Source organism: Archocentrus centrarchus, chromosome 1, assembly GCF_007364275.1.
Source record: "Archocentrus centrarchus isolate MPI-CPG fArcCen1 chromosome 1, fArcCen1, whole genome shotgun sequence".
Lineage (NCBI taxonomy): Eukaryota > Metazoa > Chordata > Actinopteri > Cichliformes > Cichlidae > Archocentrus > Archocentrus centrarchus.
In genome coordinates this window covers 23612685-23637197 of record NC_044346.1, presented here as the reverse complement: position 1 = coordinate 23637197, position 24513 = coordinate 23612685, and the positions used below count along the sequence as shown (strand labels likewise).

Genomic DNA, 24513 nt, shown 5'->3' with positions numbered 1-24513 from the left:
CCTCCTGTTTGACTGCCTCTCTTTCAGGATTGCAAAATCCAAAACAACAAACCTCCAGAGTTTATCTTTAGGTGGTAAAAACACGTAAAACAGAAGGAAGCAGATAAAGACTTGGACTCTACTGTCATGATCTACACTTAAATGTAGACTGAGACTTTACCTCAGGCTTTGCCTTTCATCCCAACCTACTCTCCTTCTTCCTGTAGCTCTGCTGCTGTCTCGTGCCTCCTGTTTTCTCTCTTACTCACACACTTTTTCTGTCTTCCTCTAGCTCAATCTGTTTGGAGTGGACACAAAGCATTAGCTCTCTTAATTGCCACAGTTGGCCAAGAAACCACACACACACCAACACACACAATACATAAGCAAAGAGACAGAGAGAGAGAAAGATAATTAAAAAGGCAGGTTAGGGGAGGAAGCAGGGATGATATTTATAACTCAGAACTTTTGATGGATAAACATTTTTCAGTGCCTGTGCTGATGCAATACCTGAGTCTGAACACTTTTACCAGATCAGTAAGCATAGCAGGGATGTCACCAGAACTTACGGTGCTGTAGCCAACAGCAACCAACAGCAGAATCGCTGCAGTACCTTTTGATACTAAAAATCTGATATTATGGTACTTGTTTTTCTCTAAGTACCATAGGCAGCACATGTACTGAGAAGAGTTGTCAAAAAATTGATACACAGATACTAACTGATAGTAAAAATTTAGCGGTATTGATACCAATGAAGCAATCTTTGCCTCTTCCAGCTGTCACACAACTTCACACAGCAGCACAGGCAGGGACATCGTAAAAGATAACCTGACTGGTGTACAAACTAACATTAGCTGTTTAACTATTAGCAAAGACCCACATTAGCCGCCTGTAAAGTTATCGTTACAGTAGTGTCTAGCGGCTATGGCTAACTGTCTGTAACGTCAATAGACTATTATTTATTTAACAATTTAACACATTTATTTCCCAGCAAACATGGCTGAAACCCAGACATCATTTCCTTGCTCACATTTGGTCAATGGCAAAAACTGAACTGTAACTGGATGGATGTTGACATTTCAGTGTAGAACAGCAGTCTGTGAGAAAGTGAGAAAGAGTGAAATACATGTGTCTTATTTAAAAAACAAAACAAAAAAACAACCAATATGGTTGCAAACGTCCACAGAATGTCTTCTTCACATACATAGATTAGTATTACCAAAGACTATTTAAAAAAAACAAAAAAAAAAAAAAAACAAGCAACACTTTAGTGAACTAAAACAATTATCCCCTCCCTATCCACAATGTAAGCATCACAGTCTCAGGGATGCTACTGTAGCACTGTAGTAGCACTGTAGGATAACTAGTGGCTTTGAAAGTAAGAGTTCACCCATTCAAGTCATATTTGTGATAACAGCTTTAATTCTTGTCCATCTTTCTATTGAAATTTCTTTTTTTTTTTTTTTATTTTATTCTGATCAGTAAAGAGACAGTCAAGCACAAACTCTTGAACACAAACTTTCTATTACTAGAAAGTCTAACAATGATTTCTCGGTGATGCTGAAGACATAACTTGAACCGAGGCTGTGGTGCCGTCCGCAATGTCAGTTTAGCTTTCATTTTGGAACTGTTTTTCAACCATGACTAGATGTTGAGAAAAAAAAGCCAGCTGATGGTTATTCAGTGTTGAAATGTTTACTGGGTTGTGTTAAGTTTCTGTCCTCCCAGACTGAAGCAGAGAAAAGTGCACCAATAATTACAAAGAAACAGTGGCAGTCTACCTGAAAATGTGCCAAGTCACTAGAAGCATAGGAAATAAATAGGGTTAGAGCTGAACACATTTGCACAAATCACTATTGTTCTAATTGTTTTTTTGTTTTTTTTTAATATGTCACTTATTTTTATCCTTTCTTTCAGTATTTTCCTGAATGCTGGCACTGAATTTGAAACTATAGTACCGTGACAACCTTGATGCATAGTTATGTTTAGTAAACATGCTTTCTGCAAGTTCTCTTAAGAATTGGTAAGTTTCTTGTTTGCATCTTATGAAAGAATAAGAAAACAAGATTATGAATCTAACCAGACATCTGATGCCAACAGTACTTGTCAGCTTTCCATATTTAGTGCTGCAGACAGAGCCAGGTCAGTACAAAATAACCAACAAACATGAAAACTCCACTGGTCAGAAAATAATCAACAACAACTTTATGAATGAATAATCATCAAGAAAAGCAACCCAAAAGAGAGCACAGGATCATTGAATTCATACTGATGTAAATTCATCCTGTGATGGATATTTATCACTATTTACAATCTGCATAAAAATAAACAAGCTAAGACCACACAAGGAAATTAAATAGTCATGTACAGCCTCTTAAATAAACACATCTTCTCTCAAAGGCACATAAAGTCTGCATTTTAGTTTGATTGAAGGAGGCTTTACTCCCGTTCACATGCAGCACAGTGAGAGGGACAGTGAAGAGTCCGACTAATGCCCCTGAGATTACATGAGATGAAGACAATTAATCACAGTGGGGACCGGAGAAGGGGGGGAGAATGGGGGGGAGACAGACACAATGAAAAAAGACAGATGGGGGATGCTGGGGACAGAGAATAAAGGAAAGAGAGGTGAAAGAGAGGGAGAGAAGTGGAGAGTAAGGCAGGAGCTCTGCCAGGCAGACAGCACTCTAGCACTGCCCACTGCTGGCTCTCTGCTACACAAGCACTCCCTGGACACTGAAAATGCTTTCACTTCATAAAGCTATCTCTGACACACAGGCTACTAAACAAGCACACACATACCTTCCAATGTACGTGTGCCAGAGAGAGAGAAAGAGAGCCAGAGAGAGAAAGAGACCAACTCACAGCCCATAATCTAAAGCATGTGCAACTCTAGAATAAAGCCTAACATGTGTATAAATACAAATAACAAGTCTCATGTTGGGCTGTACTGGAAAATACAGATGAACACACATACAGCATGCATAAGCAAACAAATTATGCATTTTTAAAAACCCTCCTGCCTCATACCTGTCACATACTGTGTGCACAAATTCACATTACATGTACACATATGTATGCAAAGACACACGCACAAGTACACACACCATATTGCTGAAGCTAAATGGAGACAGGGAGACAACTGTGAGACAGCATGACAGTTGGCAGGGACAACGGAAACATCATGGAAAAACACAACAACCTCCTCCGATGAATCAACACATACTAACAACAGCAGGGCACCACACTGGTCACAAAGACTGTGCGCTGACAGATTGCTGGCGTTTACCTTTTTGTGCGTCGAAACATGTTGGTAGCAGCAGAGGCTGTGTTGGCAGATGAACATGAGAGCAGCTGAGCCTCCACACGTACACACACAGAAATAAACACACACATGCACGTTCGCACGCGCTTAGTCAAGAAGCAGCGATTACGCTCCACGCTGGCATGTCAGCTTCCTCTGGCCAGTTAAGCGCGCACACACACACACTCTCTCTTTGATGTCTGTACACGTGAGCCTGCCTACAGGAGTGTGTGCAAGAGAAAAAAGAGGGATTTGGAAATGTCATCTGTGTTACAGATGAAGAAAATGAGAATTTAAGTTGGAAAAGGAGGGAGGGGGGGAGAGAAGAAATAGAGGGAACAGGCTGCCGAGCATCCCTCTCAGAAGGAGAGAGGATTGTGGAGCTGCTTTTAAGGGTATCATGCCAAGCCAGGAAGTGTACAGCGACAGTGCAAAAGGGGGGAGGGGGGCACAAAGAGAGTGAGGGAGCAAGAAAAGGGAGGAGGAGAACAAATGGGCGGGGGGGGGGGGGGGGGGGGGGGGGGGGGTCAGTGCAACTATATGCAGTATGAATGAGAGAAAGAAAGAAAGAAACAGAATGTGGGGGAAAGCAAGTGCGAGTGCAAGAAAAACAGAGTGAAAGCCAGTCAGAGGTGGAGAGATGAGGAGGCAGTGAACTGGAGACTAATGTCAATGACAAGAGAGAGAGAGAGAGAGAGAGAAAGAGGAGGGACACTGTAATGTGATTTTCATGTGTTATTTTGTGTGCTTTTGTGTATGCTACAGCTTACACATGAGCACTAGCATACAGGGAATGACATCATTTAAAAAACAAAACAGACCATTCAAGGACAATGATGTTATATTTTTCTTTCTCTCTTCACTATGAACAAATTCTGCCCCATCAACTGTCGCCACAATCAACTACTGTGTGTGTGTGTGTATTTGTCATAGTTTGCTCTAAATATTATATATTTGTATTAATGTCGAGGGCAGCACAGTGATTCAGTTGCTAGCAATGTTGCCTCACAGCAAGAAGGTCCTGGGTTTGAATCCACTGTCCGGCTGGGGCCTTTCTGTGAGGAGTTTTCATATTCTGCAGGTATGCAGGTACTCCTCCCACAGTCCAAAGACATGCATGTCAAGTTAAATGGCCACAGTGAATGGTTGTGAATGATTGTCTGTTGTCTGTCTCTTTGTATCAGCCCATGCAATAGACTGGTGACCTGTCCTGGATGAACCCCACCTTTTGTCCTCTGACAGTTGGGATAGGTTTCAAATGCATGGATAGTATTAATGTCAGTAAGTCCCATGATAAAGCAACAGAACTATTAACATAATGTTCATAACATATTATTTTACACTAATAATGTCAAGCCTTGTAGTGCAAAATCTACTTAAATTGACAATAGAATTATGACACTTTTTATGGTAATGTCAGTAATTAGTTAGTTGACAGTAAATTGAGAAGCAAAGTTTTTTTTTCTTTTAATAAAAATCACAGTGTTTTCCTAATTAATTACTGGCTTTTATTGTCTGACCCTTACCACAGAGGTGTCTCCAGGTCTGCTAATAAACGGTGATGCTTCATTGATTCAGTCATTCAAAAAATTGCATCTGTTTGTAGCTCTGCAACCAAATTAGGGAAGGAGATAACAATGAAAACAATTTTTCTGCAACAGTTATTCTAGGAGCCATTGCTTTCTGATTTCCCCAACCTGTCTGTGACACACAAGTGCATTTGTTCAGAAAGTCTTCACACAAATACTTCACACAAATAAGCACTGGCATTCATGTGCAGGGCAATGCTTTGGCCCTACTTTCTTAATAGTAGGATAAATGCTTGGTTTGGGATGTTTTGTTGGAATACAGAATATCTGCAAACTCATCCTTTAAAAATATGCCTTTAAGCCAGTCATTGGTTGGTTTTATTTATTTTTTTGAGTTACTCCCATGTGCATTGTTCTACTGCTGTAAATTACTATTCATCTGAAGATGAAAATAGCTACAAACAAATACACTGGTAATTACTGTTTGAGTTATATCGACAAGTCATTGTGTCAAGCTGTAAAAAAAATGTTTTTTTTCAAAGATTTATATATTTTCAGTATTAACTACTGTCAGGGTAGGGGAAGTGTGAAAGTACTGAGAAACTACAGTTGAGGTCAGACATTTACATAGATTCATCATGGGCATGAATGCCATGGTAATTTGGGGGCTTTTAATAAGAAGGAGAATTATAGAATTATACAAGTTGGGAAGGTCTCTTGGAGCCATTTCTAAACAAGATACAGATTCCAAAATCTCAAGTTCAAATAATTTTACATAACTATAAGTTATTCAGATGTGTCACCACTTTGTCAAGGTCTGGAAGAAGATCCAAACCGTCACCCTCAGATGAGAGAAAATTGGTAAGGATGTTCAGGAACAAACCAGGAACCACTGAAGCTCAAACCTGCCATGAACTGGAAACTGATGGAACACCAGCATCACTGCCCACAGTGAAAAAAGTTTTACATCACTGTGGACTGGGAGGGTGCCAACCAAGAAAGAAGTCCCTACTTCAAAATCAGCACCTTCAAGTTTGACTTAAATTTGCAGCTGCCCGCATGACGAAGACAAATGGCTTCTGGAGAAAGGCTTTATCATCAGATAAGACAACCTTTCAGCTATTTGGATGCAAGCAAAATGCTTGGAGCATTAAAGGTAAGGATTTCAAACCTAAGACAACAATACCAGTTGTCAAGTTGAATTCTTCACCTCAAATCAACAGAATGGCCTTTCCAAAACCCCAACCTCAACGTTATTGAAAATTTGTGGACTACAATTTGAAGCTGTCTGTACCAGGATATTAACCAATTTAAATGAACTACCAATTTGGCCAAGAAGAGTGTTCAAATATTGAGCTAGATAAAGAAAGAAGCTTGCTGAGGGCCAAAAGCATCTACTCATGGTGCAACTTGCTAAGAGACATTCAACTAAATATTAGTGATGTATGTATATATTTGAGCCTGTATGTATACTTTTGACCCTGTGTGGATTTGAGAAAATAAAAAAAAATTCTAAAGTGTACAGCACACCCAGTTCTTGATTTTTAAAGTTATTAGAGATGTATGCTGTACAATCCTTGAAAAAGAACCATTTAAAGAAACCATTAAAAGCTCAAAATTATCATCATGCCCATGATGAGTGTATGTAAACTTCTGACCACAAATGTACATCAGCCTTACACTTTAACATGCATATAGAGACAGACAAATGCAATTGTTTTATTTTTATGTCTAAAATGTGAAATGCCACAGTGGATGAGCTCTGGCACTTGTCTCTTTGTCCTAGATATCACAGTAGCTGCTCTGCAATGCCCAGCCAAGAGAGATGTCATTTCTCTGTGTGTGTGTGAGCGCATATGTGTACGCCCTCCCTCCCTCCCTTTGAAACAAATCCACCAAATGTTAAAGCTGACGTGGGGTGACAGTTGCACAGTAGTGCTGAGGGGAGTAATTCAATAATGGATGCCGTCTCTAATGTGGGAGTCTGGATGGATAAAATATACATGGGAGAGAAGAGAAGGAGAGGAGGGGAGGAAGGGGGAGGAGAGTGGTGATATCATTGAAATGCAGTGGGGGGGTCACAGAGAGAGGGATGAGTGGCATGATATCACATACAAGACTAGATGGGTTTTTTCATGTTTCTGTGTGTCATCTGGGAGAGTTCCAGCTTGTTGGTGACCTATCTGTCCTTCAATTTATTTTCTGCCTAAACGCTCAGTCATTACACCCACTGTCCAAGAGGAAGACGGATGTAAAGAAAACCCAAAAGCAGCACCAGCTGTGAGCCTCCAGCTCCAGCGTCTCGTTCATGTCATGCTGTGACATCTGCCACCCTTCCACACAGGTCAAAAGTCATGGATGAAACACACCCAATAACAGCAGCTGGAGACACACATGCATGATTCGCATAAGAGCACATGCACAAACACATGTGGCCAAACTGAGTATAGCTGCAAACTGCAATAAACATGGATACACTTGCACATTAACTACCCCAGGCATGTATAAGTTAACAGTGTCAGACTACACACAGTACCTCTGCCCAGAGTAAGATGTATACAGAATACTGAACAGAGAAGTACATGCGTTAAAAAAAAATGAAGTTAATAAAAAAAACTGCGCACAATGAATTAACATCATGCTTCATATTTATAACCCCCTAAAACTGCCAGGACAGGCAGAGCAACAATAACAATTTACATGATAAACTGACATGTGAGCGAGGTGAGTTAGGTGATTCACATTCGACTCATGTGCAGCAAAAGTGGGAAAGCTGAAAATAGGCGGTGGTAGGGGGGCATGGCTGCATACATTTTGGGAAAAAATTTAAGGATTTCAACACTTGAAGCGAGTAAGCATATAGAGGAAAATTACACTATCCTCCAGGTTCGAAGGTATTTGCAGGCTGCATGTTGAGCAGAAGACAATTTTCCAAATTCTGCCTAATTTTTTCGAATGCTTTCACCGGCAGGAGCAGCAGTGGAAGAGAGGACACAGCCACAAAGTAAAAAGCAATTAAAACAGAGGGGGAAAAAAACAATACTTCCAATATTGGCTTCCAATAATGATAAATGTAGATTTGAAAAAATGATTTGTAAGTCACATTTTTATGTTGCATTCAAAGGACAAAATAAGCAATGATATACAATCACTGCAGGGGCAAAGGACGAATGGGGAAGTGGATTTCAGGACCATGGACAGAGACTCAATGTTTAAGCTGCTTTTACACATTTCACATTTGAACCAATATAACTGTCAAATGTGAGTGTTTTCACAGGTATGTGCCAAAGATTAAGTCATTTTAATTGGTTCTGTCAAACCTCCAAATTTCATTCAATCCCATACACACTAAACTGCACCGAAAGCAACTAACTTAAGTAGACAGCATCTCTCTCCCTTTCGCTCTGAGAAGTCAGTCATGTTCGTTGCGAAGCTGACTCTGGATTCAATTGCTTTAACACTGGCCTTCATGAAGGAATTTCCACTAATCATTTCATTCAACTAGAGCAAAGGTGAAGCATGAGCAGGTCTCTTTCTTCTACTTTCTACTTAAGATCTCCACGAAGTCATGTACAAAATGACACCTGACACAATAAGTGATATTAAGAGGTTATTGAGGTCACGCATTTCAATCAGCTCAACATTTACACTGATTTCAACCTGAAGAAAAACTATAATGTGATGAGTCTCTGGCAAGTTTTAAAATTACACAGAATCTTCTTTTCTATTATTTATAAACTGTTTTTTCTCCCTTTTTTTTTTCTTCACAGTGGGCATCGGACATAACTAGGGAAGTATGAGTCACACTGATTCTAAAAATATCTGTCATGTTTTTTTTTTGTTTTTTTTGCTTTAAATCTTCATCTGCAGCCAGGAGACAGCCAAGAAAAACCAAACTAACTAAAACTAAAACCAAACCTTAGAAACAAACTCTTCAGTAGTGTCATGTTGTTTGTTGCTATGGCCGGCAAGGCAGAGGACCTCAAAGCAGGACTCATAAGGTAAGGAGCTTATTTCAACTTAAAGCTTTAATTGCAAAACTTGACTTGGCAATACATAGCACAGACATAGCCTAGACATAAACTGTGGAGTGGAAATAGGTGAGAAGGACAGCTGAACATAATTACACTGATGAGACAAGGAGAAGCAAAACTAAACACAAAGAACAAGGAACATGAGACTGTCAAAATAAAACAGGAAGTGACCAACCATGACACACACGCAGACTTAACACATGGAATCCTGACAGAGGGAATCTAAACATATGACTAAACAGTCAGCTAAGAACAAGGAAACTGAGGCTACAATTCACATGGGCTCACTAAAATTGGAAGATTTGAAAAAAATAAAGTTTATTGGTCTGATGAGTCTTGATTTCTGCTGCAACACTGAGATGATAGGGTCAAAATGTGGTGTAAACAACATTAAGGTATGGATCCATCCTGCCTTGTAACAGTGCTTCAGGCACCAACCATTACATAATGTGCCACGTTGCAAAGCTCAAATCGTCTCAAACTGGTTTCTTGAACATGACAATGAGTTCACTGTACTCAAATGGCCTCCACAGTCACCAAATCTTAATCCAATAGAGCACTTTTGGGATGTAGTGTAATGGGAGATTCACATCATGAATGTGCAATTCAATTCAATTCAATTCAATTTTATTTATATAGCGCCAAATCACAACAAACTGTCGCCTCAAGGCGCTTTGTATTGTGGGTAAAGACCCTACAATAATACAGAGAAAACCCAACAGTCAAAACGACCCCCTATGAGCAGCACTTGGCGACAGTGGAAAGGAAAAACTCCCTTTTAACAGGAAGAAACCTCCAGCAGAACCAGGCTCAGGGAGGGGCAGTCATCTGCTGCGACCGGTTGGAAACTGACTAAATCTGCAGCAACTACGTATGTGATGCCATCATGTCAATATGAACCAAAATCTCAGAGGAATGTTTCCAGCACCTTGTTGAATCTATGGCATGAAGAATTAAGGCAGTTCTGAAATTAAAAGTAGGTCAAGCCCTGTACTTGCAAGGTGTGCCTAAGAAAGCAACCAGTGACCAAGCTTAGGCGCATGACTCTCTTCTCAGTTCACCTCATTCTTGCCAACCTACAATAAAGCACTTTGTGAAAAATCTATGGACATGCTATGCTTTGCAACTAAGCTCTTGCTCTCCCTCTGCAGACAGCTCTCTCTTGCTTTCTGTGCTCCACTCACCAAGTGATAAACCAGCCAGCTGGAGCACTCAGACTAAGGCTGTAGAGAGAAAATGGTAAGAGACATTCTGTTGCTTGGAATTTCTCTTTGCAAATTAATCCCAGCACGGCCTTTATTTTACCATGTGCGTAAGGTGATTTTTCTGAGACAAGCAGCTCTCTTTTTAGTCATGCTGAAGACCTTCATTAACTATGTCAGGGTGCTCCTCACTGTCTGATGCCTTACTAAACCAATTGTAAGAGCCTCTTGCTATGTTTGTATTTGTCTGAACTGGGTTCACCACGGGTGGCAGTGTAGAACAGTGTGGCAGAGCAAGTGCATAAGAGACACATGTGTAACAGGGTGACTAATCATGCTTGGATGATTAGGGAGATGACACAGTTTTTACGAATTGGGATGCTTGAATGCTCACAGCTTAAGGATAACAACAGCAGTTATTGTATCATCACATAGGGTTTTTTTTTTTTTTTTTTGCAACACACAAACTGTAAATTTACTGTGTTATTTAACTGCTGATTAATTGGAAAGATCAGTTTAACAACAACAGATATTGTTTTGCAGTTCTCCCACCTCTAGATATGTGAATAATTGTAAGTTAGAACATTTGCCAAACCAACAAATGGCAAAAAAAAAAAAAAAATCACAGAAAAAGTCATTCACTAAACATTTGACAGCTTAAGTCACATACTGCTCTGTTCTCTTTTCTGAACCCTCTGACCCCACCCCCTCATCCACCACATCCACAAAGAGCATTAAGGTCACAGCACGGCGCTCCTGCTGCTGAACTTTCATTGCACAGCTCACTGGTGCAACAGATTGGACCAGCAGAGAAGCTCTATGGGTGAAAAAGCTCCTGCAAAGCTAAAACATGCTGCAGTGGGTAGATGAGGCTCCCACTACACAATAACATCACTTGACCATGACTTCTTGTAATAAAGCTGAAAAGTTTCCAAGTCTTTAAAAAAATATTATTCCTTCCTTGTTTTTCTAAAGTATTCCATTCAGCCTAGAGAACTGTTGCAAAATAGTGGCAACTAATACTGTGGCAAAGCACATTCAGTGCACAGATAATTATCTGACTTTCCCTTTCAGGATCCCACAAAATTCCCATAATTCCATGAGGCAAGAAAATGTCACACACAGCCACATGACCAACATTCAAATTAAACTCACCAGGAAGTACTATTTGAAAAATATGCAGAAAGAAATGTAGTGGGAAAATGTGCATAAAAGTGAACTTACCTGCTACTTTTTCGGGGCAGAGGTAGATCCTTCTGGTGAGAAAGAGAATGCAGGAGAAAAAAAGAAAAAGCAGAAAAAGGAAAGAGGGGGAGAGCAGACAAATTAGACTGGTTAGAGTTTTACACATCATGCAATCTGCAGGACTCATTGCTTTAAGGCAGAAAACTGTGGAAATGCCTATAATTTACTATTACTGTGGTAATGAAATGTGAATTAGCATAACAATTCCTGTAATGTCTCATTACACAGACTGTTAGCAGCAAGAGTTTATGATTAATCTAACCGCACTGATATAATTACTCATTGAAGACACGCAATTACCAAATTTTCTGTCATATTATTGATTTAATTTATAATGAATTTTCCCTTTTTTTTTATCCCTTCATACTTTTCACTCCTGATGTTTTACTGTTTCCTGTTTATTCTTCAGCAAATAGGATGAGTGTGTTTAAATCAAGGTCACTGAAGGTCAAACCTTACATTGATCTTGAGTTACACAAGAAATGCATTTAACAATGTGTGCTTGTGCCACCTTGTCTCAGGTGGATTATAGGCTGGACATGCTTGTTTCAGAGTGAAATTTTCCTGTGCATACACCTGAATAAAAGAATCCATTATGTCCTAAAGTCTTAAAGAAATCTCATCATGGGTGTAATTGATATATATTTGTACGCTCATCAACCACTACATTAGGTACACTTGGTGTTAACACAAATTTCTATTCAGTCAATCACATGGCCAGAACTCAATGCATTTAGGCATGCAGACATGGTCAAGACAACCTGCTGAAGTTCAAACTGAACATCAAAATGTGGAAGAAAGGTGATGTAAGTGACTTTGAACTTGGCATGGTTGTTGGAGCCAAATGGGCACCAACAATGAAAGCATGGCTACATTCTGTCCTGTATCAACGGTTCAAGCTGCTGGCAGTGGTGTAATGGTGTGGGGATTTTTTCTTGGCAGACTTTGGGCCCCTTAGTTACTGACCCTGTCCATCCTTTTATGATTATAGTGTACCCATCTTTGGATAGCTGCTTCCAGCAGGATAACGTGCCATGTCACAAAGCTCAAATCAGCTCAAACTGGTTTGATGAACATGAGTGAGTTCACTGTACTCAAATGGCCTCCACAGTCACCAGATCTCAGTCCAATATACTGTATCACCTCTGGGATGTGGTGGAACAGGAGATTTGCATCATGTGCAGCCAACAGATCTGCAGCAACTGTATGATGCAATCATGTCAATATGGACTAAAATTTCTGTGGAATCTTACCAGCTTCTTGTTGAATCTGTGCCATGAAGAATAAAGGAAGTTCTGAATGCAAAAAGAGGTCCAACGCGGCACTAGCAAAGTGCAGCTAATGAAGTGGCTCACGACTGTATATGTAAATATATTCCTTGTTACTTTTCTAAAATCAAGCCTTTGACAAAGTGGTTTTAAAAGTGTCAAAAATTATAATCATTGTTTTTCTGGAGTGTATGTGCATGTATAAAGCTGGGATTATTCTTCCTTGTGGATTCACATACAGACGACTGCACGCAGCTGCTGACAAAAGTGTAGAAAATAATTACTAAAAACACAATCTCATGAAATTTAGACAGTATTTATTATACTATGACAGCGTCCGCAGTACAATCACATAAACATGTTGTGGAAAATGCAAAAGAGAGAAAATATTTACGAGTTTTATTATTATAATAATAAAAAAATAAACTATACTGTGAGACATACTAAGTCCTTTAATTAATAGTAAAACTTTGGTGTAATTGAAATGAGTTATGTGTCAGGCATATCTGTAAGCAAGTGTTCACCAAACAGTGGCACTAATAGTGCCTGTTACTGATTACTTTGTCTTATAAAATGAAAACGTAACTTGCAAAGAAGAACAAGAAGAAATATAAGTATTTATTATTCTTTTTTTTTGGTTGTTACCTTCATTATAAGGTTTAAATATGTTTTGAGGGTCCATACAAATGTTTTGGGTCAGAAATTGCTCAAAAGTGGCTCTTTTGATAGAATAGGTTGCCTACCCCTGCACTAGGAGCAAACTCTGACCTGATTTTCAAATGCATAAAGTATAGCACTGGCTTAAGTGTTCAGGGAAGTGATCCAGGCTAAGTTCATTATGTTATCATAATAAAAAATATCCTAGATGAAAATAAAAAAGGGCAATGTTGTAATTTACAGCTTGGTGTAAGGGTGATATTATACTGCAATTCTCTGTTCGTGTCTACTGTCAGTTAAAAGGAGTTTGAAAAATGATCCCTCCTAAGTGCTCGGAGTCTTCAGGGCTTCAGGAACCACCAGGTTGGAGGGAGACAAAATCAATTTAAAAATTGTTGCTGCTATATTTATGACACTGGGACACAACTGTAAGGACTCTGATGTGATTACGATCTGCTGGGATGAATCTGTATGCTGCTTGTTGCCCATCAAGTCCCAATTTAAAACCATTAAACATTCAGTTTAGCTAAGATCAGGTTACTGTCAATTTCTCTTGTCAGGCTGTCCTGTGCTGCTTATCAAGATATTTTCTAACTCTCAATTGGCTTTGCTAAAAAAAAGGTAACATAATTTTTTTTTTTTCCACTCAGCTTGTCACACACAGCCATGTCTGTGAATCGAAATGAATCTACAGTAAGTGACGAAAGACACTAGAATCACAAGAGATGAGGGGAAAATAAGGTAATTATAAGGGGTTGTAACTGGTTTTCACTGGTTTTGATCTAATCCTGACATTTCTCTCCCCCCGCCTACCTCATTGTCTTTGTTTAAGCAAACCGGCATTACAAAGTCAAACTGACGAAACATGACTTGACAGCTGGAGCTTTTGTCTCCAAACAGTCTCACAACAAGCTGGCTACCCAAACCCGCCCAATTCCAACACTGAGGGGCATGCACAGTTGCAGTCAGTAGATAGAAAACGTCATCACAATGGTCAATATTTAATACAATAAGAATGATCCATATGTTGTGGGACAAAAGGTTTTAACATATAGAACAGGTGAAGAAAGCAAGAAAGAAAGAAAGAAACTGAGGTCAAAAGTAATTGGATATATGGACAGACACAAACTTGTCAGACTTCATATTTTGAGGAAAATCTTTTGTCTGGTTTTAGTCTTTGTCTCACAGCTCTCAGCAGATGCTTCTGCTCTCACACTTCAGCCACCTTTAGTTCTTGTTTATATCTTTAGCCTGGCCTTCAACAAGAAGAAATCATCCTCAATCAGACTGAGCTGAATAATCCTGGTTGCTTTGACTGCATGTTTTGATGTGTGTGGCTGAATCTGAGCAGTTTGCTCCTGTGTACTGCTTCGTTCTTCTGTCAGCAGTGCAATCATACATAAAAAGCAGTGTGCCAGTTAAACTAGCAGCCATAGACGGTCTTGCCATAACAGACCAGCCATTATGTTTGATAGATGAGGTGGTATGCATTGGGTCATGAGCCATTTTTCGACATATTTATTTCTGTCACATCTTTTTTTTTTCTTTCATTGGTCCATAACTTTGTTCCAGCGCTTTGTTCTTTTTCCAGGGTGGAATCATTGTACAACATACATCTTTAAGGACTTTAAGAAAACAAGAACTGGGTGCACAAGTTTCAATTTCATTTTTCTGATCCACACACAGTCAAAAGTATACATACAGGCTCAAATATATACACAATGAGAATGTAACAGACCTTGGTCTTGTTAAGTTAAAAGACATTGTAGAACCTTCAGCACCACTTATTAAAAGGTTTAAGTGAGTGTATGTATGTATATATTTGAACCTGTGTGGATTAAAGATGATTTAAACTTGATCACCCAATGCTTGTTTTAAAAGTCATTAAAGATGTATACTGCACAATCATTCCACCCTGGAAAAAGAACAGTTCAAAGAAATCATTAAAAGCACAAAATAATTACCGTGACATTCATGCCCATGTATGAGTGTATGTAACCTTTTGACCACAACTGTTTTCAGAAGGTCTAGTTATTATCATGTAAATGTGTGAACTACAGTAACAGACAAAAATTGCACTTACTCACTCATGTGAATGGGTAAGTGTGTGTAAACCTTTGAATGGTACCGTATATATGCAGCAAATGCTACTGAGAAATATGGTTAATCACATTCTTGGACTGAGTTAGATGACAGGAAATCTACCACCCTCATATTTATTATGGAGCAGTGTTCTCCCTTGTTACTCCCCTTTATACTAAGAGACACTTACACTATATTGCCAAATGTATTGGGTTGTGTGCCATCACACGCATATGAACTTGAGTGACATCTCATTCTTGATCCATAGGGTATGATGTTAGTGCACCCTTTGCAGCTATAACAGCTTTAATGCTTCTGGGGAGGCTTTCCACAAGGTTTAGGAGTGTTTATGGGAATTTTTCACCATTCTTTCAGAAGGCATTTGTGAGGTCAGACACTGCTGTTGGACAAGAAGGCCAAGAAGCCTCGCAGTCTCTGCTCTAATTCATCCCAAAGGTGTTCTATCAGGTTGAGGTCAGGACTCTGTGCAGGCGGGTCAAGTTGTTCCACACCAAACTTGCACATCCATGTCTTTCTAGACTTTGCTTTATGCACTGGGGCACAGTCATGTTGGAACAGAAAGGGGCCATCCACAAACTGTTCCCACAAAGTTGTGAGCATAAAATTGTCCAAAACATCTTGGTATATTGAAGCATTAAGAGTTTGGCAACCACCAAAGCCAACCCCCCTCTGTGATTTTATGTGGCCTACCACTTCATGGCTGAGTTCCTGTCATTCCGAATCATTTCCACTTTGTTATAATACCATTATTATAATAGAATATTTAGTAGTGAGGAAATTTCACAACTGGACTTGTTCCACAGGTGGCATCCTATCATGGTACCATGTTGGAATTCACTGAGCTCCTGAGAGCAATCCATTCTTTCACAAATGTTTGTAAAAGGGAGTGACTGGAACGCCTGAATTCAATGATTTGGATGGGTGAGTGACTACTCTCAGTAATATTGTGTCTCATCTCCAGACTGAAGCTTCATACATGCTGTACAGATATGACGTCTTCATTGAACTCTTGCCAAGAAAGTGCAATTTGACAAAATGCCACAGACTCATCACAACTAATATGCAACATTAAAATGCAATTATAACAGTAGCATTTTAAGTAGAGTGGAGCGCAGACAGTTTTTCTATGGGAGTGACATCATCTGCCATGGTGAGCTTTTTCAAGGATGCTAATATGCTACATCATTAAGAGGAAGTGAGCTGTGCCAGTGACTCAGAGAGCCCCCCACAGGAGTGTGTCCGTGTGTGTGTGTGTGTGTGTGTAACTGTGGGTATGGGGCAATAGGTGTAGCTAATGGACCAAACCCCAACACCTGCTCCCTCTCACTGTCTGTCCAATCGACAGCTACTGCATGTACTGCTGCCATGTTACTGGTCACTAATTAGTTTAAATAATCACAACAAGGCACAGGCACAAACTATTGTTTTTCTGTAAATACTGGCTCTAATATAGAATTATTTCCAGTATTTCTTATCAATATGTAAATGATTTAAATGCCAAAAAAAAGGATAGTAATGCAAACCCGAAACACATCTCAGGCAGTGCTGCACTGATTAATTGGCCAATTATTTTAAATGATTATTGGTAAGTATCTAAAAATCTATTACTCTTTAAAATTTAAACATCAATATTCAGAGATTTGAAGTTCTTAATTACCAGAAAGTTTCTCCTCTGTTTGTATTACATTATGTAAGCTGAGTTCAGACAAAAGAAGTTCTGACAGCTGGATCTAAGAAACTGTGATGGACATTTTCCTCTGTTCTCTGGTGTTTTCTAGATCAGACTAAATTAAATTAGCCACTTTGTTAGGTACTTCTGTTCAACTGCTTGTTGATGCAAATATTTCATCAGCCAGTTACATGGTTAATATGACCAATCTTATGGTCATGCAGACATCGTCAAGACAACCTGCTGAACTTCAAACCGAGCATCAGAATGGAGAAGACAGGTGATTTAAATTACTTTGAACGTGGCATCTTTGTTGGTACAAAGATGCCACGTTTGTTGGTGGGCAGCACAGTGGCGCAGTGGTTAGCACTGCTGCTTTAAAGTTAGAACATCTGAAAGGTCTGGGTTTCCTCCGGGTACTCCGGTTTCCTCCCACATTCCAAAGACATGCACTTACTGGGGTTAGGTTAATTGGCTACTCTAAATTGCCCATAGGTGTGAATGTGAGTGTGAAAGGTTGTTTGTCTCTTTGTGTTGGCCCTGCAACAGGCTGGCGACCTGTTCAGGGTGTACCCTGCCTCTCACCCTATGACAGCTGGGATAGGCCCCCCCGCGACCCTGAACAGGATGAGCGGAAGCGAATGGATGGATGGATCTTTGTTGGTGCCAGACAGGCTGGGCTGAATATTTCAGAAACGGTTGCTTTACTAGGATTTTCCCACACAACCACTTCTACAGTTTACAGAGAATGGTCCAAAAATGAGAAAAATTCCAGTGGGTGGCAGTTCTTTGGGAGAAAATGCCTCGTTGATGTCAGAGGTCAGAGGACAATGGCCAGACAGCTTCAAGCTGATAGGAAGGCAAACGTAACCATGCACTGTTGTAACTAAAGTATGCAGACGTGCATCTTTGAGCAGATGAGCTACAGCAGCAGAAGACCACACCAAGTGCCACTCCCATCAGCTAAGAACAGAAAACTGAAGCTACAATTCACAAAGGCTCACCAAAATTGGACCACAGAAGATTGGAAAAATGTTGCCTGGTCTCATGAGTCTCGATTTCTGCTGCATTATTCGAATGGTAGGGTCAAAATTCCACAGTCACCATCCAATAGAGCACCACTGGGATGTGGTGGAAAGAGAGATTTGCATCATAGATGTGTAGCAGACAAATCTGCAGCAACTGTGTGATGCCTTTGTGCCAGTATGGACCAAAGTCTCTGAGGAATGTTTCTAGCACCTTGTAGAATCCATGCCATGAGAATTTACAGCAGTTCTGAAGGCAAAAGCCGGTCCAACCTGGTACTAGCAAAGTGACTGATGAAAATATGGGATGGTTCATTTTTAAAGCCACTTTTCTGTCTTTGTGGTAATACTAATGTGTTCATATCAACACTGCAACAATTTAGAAAAGTGTGATCTCACACAGTGTTCTGCTGTTACATCACATGGCAAAAAAGCCTCCATGCAAATATTTTTACGACAAAAATTAACTTCAACAATATATTCTGATGTAACCTGCATGCACTATAGAGATGCAAAAGCATTATTTAGGCATTTTTTACAGCTATAATTCAATATAACCAGACTCACGGAAATCTGCACATACAAACAAACACCTCCTTGGCACATTTAATCCATTATGCACAGCTTCCACGCTCCAAGTAACAGCACATTAATCACGTGCTCCTCAGTCGCTATGCTTTGTGAAGACAGGACAGTTCAAACCAGATTAAAATATTACACGAGTTTGCCTAAGAATTTAAGACAGGGTGTCAGACGGTTTTTCTTTAGCTTTTGCTTTTCAGTTAATATTTACCCAAGGACCAAGTGAAGGCCAAGCGGAAACGAATAGAAAAAAAAACGTTAATATGCTGCTCTTCTGGGCAGAGTCACGAGGCTTCTGTTCTGTTTCTATTGCCAAAAATGAGAGCAGTTTGGAAGGCAAATGTCACACAGTGTATTGGTCAGTTTAACAATCAGCAAGTTTTCATTTTTTCTTAGCAGCCTTCAATTCAGAGCTGTTGAAACAGAGGTCTGAAATAATGTAGCATCTCAATGAAATGTGCAGAATTTGAAACCTTAAGAGGTGCTATTTTTTCTTACTTCATCTGTTTGGGGGATTAAGTTTGGCAAAAAACTTTAGTGCTTTTAAGGTTTCTGGCATGAGAATTCAAGCTCTGCTAAAGTAGTTCAAATATTTGAAAGTATTCCCAAATATACTGTGGCCTAGATTTGTTGCTTTGATGTACACTTTGCTCTCGCAGTACAAAACCTACCCTTTCTGAATAATACTGACATCAGAAGGACGTGGTGAGGCAGAACAAAGCAGTGGGCATGGCAATGAGTGACAGGACTTGGCAAACAGAGCTGGATCTTCTGCAGTGATCACACTCTTATCCCTTGTGCTTAGCATATTGGAAATGGGCACACTGCCCAGAACAAAATATTGGACAAATTATGCTAGTGTGTGTGTGTGTGTGTGTGTGTGTGTGTGTGTGTGTGTGTGTGTGTGTGTGTGTGTGTGTGGCTTAGTCCATACTCTTACATCAGAGAGGCATGGGCACACAGCATGATTTGTGTTTGTTTGTGTGTGTGTCAGTGCGAGTGTTTGACCATATGGGTTAAGTGTAAGTATATGTACTCCACACAGCTACAATTGCTCGGACAATATGATAACCTTCTCTTCAGATAAAAACAGCTCATATGAATGACACCCTTTCTCCCACAGCTGAGACTACAGTTACAGATGAATAAAATGGATGGAAAGGTGCCAAATCTCAGGATGTTAGTCACGATTGTAGGTGATCTACTTACTATTATTGTGTTTTTACTAATGAAACAACTGGTCCTGTTGCATGACAGCATGATTTTGTGTGACTGATATAAACACTTTGAAACACTACAGTCTGTAATTGGCATTTAAGATGATATCAAACTCATATCAAAACTGTAAGCCAGACTAAAGCTATTTTTGCAAGTCAAGCTCTCCAAACATCACATGTAAAAAAACAAAACAAAAAAAGCCAGACAGACCCAACGGGAGATATGGAAAAATAGAAAAAGATGAAGACATCTGCTGAATACCAGTACTTTACTGTGATTTATTTCTCTGTATGATATAGCAAAATGCTGTGAAAACTGGACAACCGCAGGATGAAAATGATATAGTGAGAAGGACGGTTGGATAAACAGGAGGATGGGTCGATAAAAGAGGTGAAACAGAGGAAGGAGAAGGGAGTGGTATAAAACATTATTGTGGATCCAAGGGAGACAAATGACAGCTAACCTATGGATGGCAGCAGGATCAATCAATCCACATACTTGTGACCGTGAAAATTCACATTTACATATTTAATCTAACTATTAGCCAGATCTGTCTGGGTGCCAGCTACACCAGAGTTGAGTATACACACTCCATCTGCTGGGCCTGTATGTTCGTCAATATCCACTTATCGCGCACACAAACTGGTGCTGAAATTGCAGCACAAAAGTGTCAAAGGTACAATGTAATGTGCCAGCTACAGATTTCTGTTGACACACCTCTCAATCCTGCCTTGTTTCCTGTCCAACAAGCCCTACAAATTAAAAAACTAAATTTGCCCACACTCTCTACAACATATTTTTTTAATCTTATATACCTATTGACATGAAAACATCACTTTTGTGACCCTTCTAAATTAGTTATACAATTTTATGACTTGGGTTTGAGTTTAAACGATGATTTTGTGAAGGTAGGGCAATCATCATAATGGTTACAAAGCTAACTAGGTGGTTAATGTTGTTACAGATTTTGCTGTCACTCTGTAATAACGTCACCTCACTTCCTCCTTTGTCCCAACCACAATTACTAGAGGCTATTTATACTTAATACATATTTAATACATGTTTTTAAAGATACATCTAACATCTGTTTCAGCTCTGCTGCCACAAAGACAGAAAACAGAAAATGTTTACCACCTCACTTTAATACCTGCATTCATTTTTGAGTTCAATTTTTTATTGCATCATATTTAGATTTTGTTCTTCACTTTCTTGTATTTTCTATGTAGCCGAGCTTTTTCTTTAGTGTATTTATTTTTTTAATTTACTTTTCTGAGCTATTTTGGTCTATGACATTGTATTTATTTTATTGAGATAAGATGTTTTTCATATTTGGGCTCCTGTAACACAATAATTTCCCAACTTTTGGAATTAATAAAGTTTTTATTATCTCAGAAGGTTTTGAGACTGTGCTCATAAAAAAAAAAAAAAAAAAAATCACGAACTACTATGCTGCTGCTACACTCCTGACTCGTACATGGAAGTACGATCATTTTCTGCACATACTTAAATGGTTACACTGGCTTCCTGTGAAGCACAGGATCAGTTTCAAAATACTGTTGCTCACATGTAAGTGCTTACATGGGCTTACTCCAAGTTACAATTTCACAGTCCTTTGTCCTATGCCTTAGGTCCATTGATCATTGGTTTGAATGCTATTCAGCTAAACCCAGTTCTCTCTCAGTTTTATCCCACATTATTTCATTCATAATTGACCAGTGAAGTACTCATCAGTACTAAACACAAACATGTGATATGTATATACACTCAGTGCTTTTCCTCCCTCTGGTATGAAAGTAGATCCAGGCAGTAAAGGGATCCAAATATTGTAATAGGCACTTAAATGAGGTCTAGTGTAGCCCACAGCTGCTGCCTTCTTCTAATCTATGCTGCCGCCACCCCTCCTCTTCCTCTTCCCAGCCTTGAGCCCTTTCAGGCCATCCTGCTGCTGGTGGTTGGTCTTCCTCCCTCAGGGCACACAGGGCTGTTAGGCCACCATTAGTCCTACTAATGGGCCTGACAACTGCACCACATCCTCAGCATTTAGACCTCGTCTGTCTGAGATATGGATATCGACCACTTCTCAATGGAACTGGAGAGTATAGGGCCAGGGGGTGGGAGTCGATTTTGTATATACATTTAAGTGTGTGTTATGCACACACACACACACACACACACACACACACACACACACACACACACACACACACACACACACACACACACACACACACACACACAAAACAAACTAAGGCTTATTAACCCTTAGCTTCAAATATGTCTTCACCTTAAAATTTGACAGTGTATGTGGCATTACAGGGACTTTATGTCCCTATAAGGAAATCTAGCCTCCATAATGATTTGTGGCGACATGATTTCTTTTTTAAATCACACACATTAAAATATGCACAGCACATGACTAAAAAGTCTAGCCTGGTGCACCTGTGACCTTTTAAGTGCATGTGTCTTTTTATGGCTATGTGTTCCTGATTGCCATTACAGTTCATTATGGGAGTGTGTCTCTGCATGTGCACTACATTAATGTGCACATCAGATTGTCTCCTGTCCCCTGCCAGTCTGCCTGCTCTTTGTTTCTTTTGATGGTGTTGAGATCCATGTCTGAAATTTCGATATGATTAACTTCTGAAGAAATACTTCAATCCTAAGGACTTCTGAGCTCAGTAGAGTGACTGAGTGTCTCATTCACACACTGAGATCTGCCAAACCTTCATTATAGCATAAAATTGTCGTTGAGGTGAGCTAAATTTTACTCTAACAAGCTCTGGTACTCATTTGCAGAGAAAAATATCTACATTAGAGGTCTGATCCAGAATTCTCTACTTCTTTGAAGTACAAGATCTGTCTCCAGTTGTGAGGAGTTAAGTAGGTGTAAGAACACAACTCTAGCACAAAGGGACTCATCAGAGAAGATGATTTAAAGCAGAGCTGAAAGAATTACACCTGTTTGAAAAGGCAAGACTGTCTCAAGAATTACTAGTTTTTTTTTTGTCTCATACACATAACTTGTGGAGGCTGATTGGAGTTTAGTTTTAATAAAAAAGCTCCACTCTGGCATATAATAACCTGTTAATCACACACAAATTCAATTCAAGAAGTACACACAAACATTACTGCTTCCTGTACTTTTAACTGTTATTAAATGCTTGATCTTATTGTCAACATAGAGTTCAAGAAGGGCAGCTCAACAATGCCAGGGATGATTGCGACAGTCACAGATAGTCTTGTTTTCCTCTTGGCCTTACAGTAGGAGCACAGAGCCTGCAGGAGTGGAAACTCCAAGCCAGGCAATAGTATTACAGAACTGAGCAAGGATGAGGAAATTGTGCAAATCCTTTTTATTATTATAATTTTATGAATGATGAGAAATCATCTAAAGTATGTTATTTTGGCAGAAATTGCAACAAACTAATAATCTTATTGTAAGTTAATTCCAGAGACAGCTCAGGCAGACTGGCAAACAGTGGGCCTAATGGTGAGCTCCACCTGTCTGACTTGATTAGTTTCACACGCCCACCTCATGAGCCTCAGAGGAAGCATTTAGCAGAGCCTTGACATGTCAGTCATAATAAAAGTGACTAACCTACATAATGCAAATGTAACAGAGCAACCCATTTCATCTACTCAGTCTCCTTTAAGTAGGCAGTACTATGCATGTCCTTAATTAGCAGGACTATGGATGTCCTTCACATAAAGGAAGCTTGTCTCCTGGCAAAAAGGTTTCATACTGTTTGTGATCGCTATGTGTTTATTACCACTTCATGTAACCACGGTTAGAAATGAATGGTGTGTATTTATCACTGTGAAAACACTGTCATTTGTCAAGAGTTAGAGTGTAATTTAGCCAAGTATTGCACCCACATTCTCAGTCAACATATACTATTTTATGATGCACGTAAAGTGGATACAAAAGTACGCAGAAAGTCGTATTTTACTGCTTACTCCCACTGCGCAGTAGTAAGCAGTACTGCAAATTGCACGTCCAACATGTAAACCCAGAAGACGTGCGCAAAAGCTACCTGGTCTAAAACATTTAGAGGAATACATGTTACATGAATCCATTCTACATCTACAAATCGCCACCATGCAGCAGCCTCTGGCTAAAGAAATCTTCCATATGTTAAGATACACTTTCTGTTATTACTGCGTTTGCAGTAACACTCCAAAAGTTCTCACCTGCAGCCTCCGTCTTCGGATGATCCCTGAATCATCCATACCGCGTGTCGGACTGGGGAGCGGGGGTCACACCTGTCGGCGGGTCTCGTGGCTCCCGTGGTTTCCAGGTGACCGGGCGAGAAGAGAGTCCACTCTCGCGCGGCTTTCAGCGAGCCAGCACGACTTGACGATTTACCACTAAACGCTTGGCGGAGTGTCGGCAGCTGTCAACATCACTTTCCAGAGAAAAGCATGGTATCCGCAATTTTCCGGAGATTATGTGGCCCTATTGAGGTCAGTATGAGAAATACCATAAAGCCTATATATAAACACACATATACAAATGCATCCTGTCTCGTGTTACAAGCAAAAAACTCCACTGGGGTTAAACCAAAATACAGAAAGTGCCGCTCCTGTGCTCGACTCCAGCCGACATCCCATGCTGGCTGACACTGACGGAGACTACTGACTAGGCTCGTCTGTGAAATGCTGAATAAGCAAGAGGCTGCACGGTGGGATCAGCGTGCT

At 39.8% G+C, this 24513-nt stretch overlaps 1 protein-coding gene across 1 annotated transcript in view; it reads right to left on the bottom strand.

Moving 5' to 3' along the window:
* Positions 1–24265, bottom strand: part of mast1a (microtubule associated serine/threonine kinase 1a) — a 91525-nt gene extending 67260 nt beyond the window's left edge. Inside the window, exons 1-2 of the mRNA XM_030730965.1 lie at positions 24007–24265; positions 11273–11304 (exon numbers count right to left, since the gene is read on the bottom strand). Coding sequence (XP_030586825.1) covers positions 11273–11304; positions 24007–24045 — 71 coding nt within the window. The 5' untranslated portion in view covers positions 24046–24265. The remainder of the gene's footprint in view (positions 1–11272; positions 11305–24006) is intronic.
* Between the last annotated feature and the right edge of the window lie 248 nt (positions 24266–24513).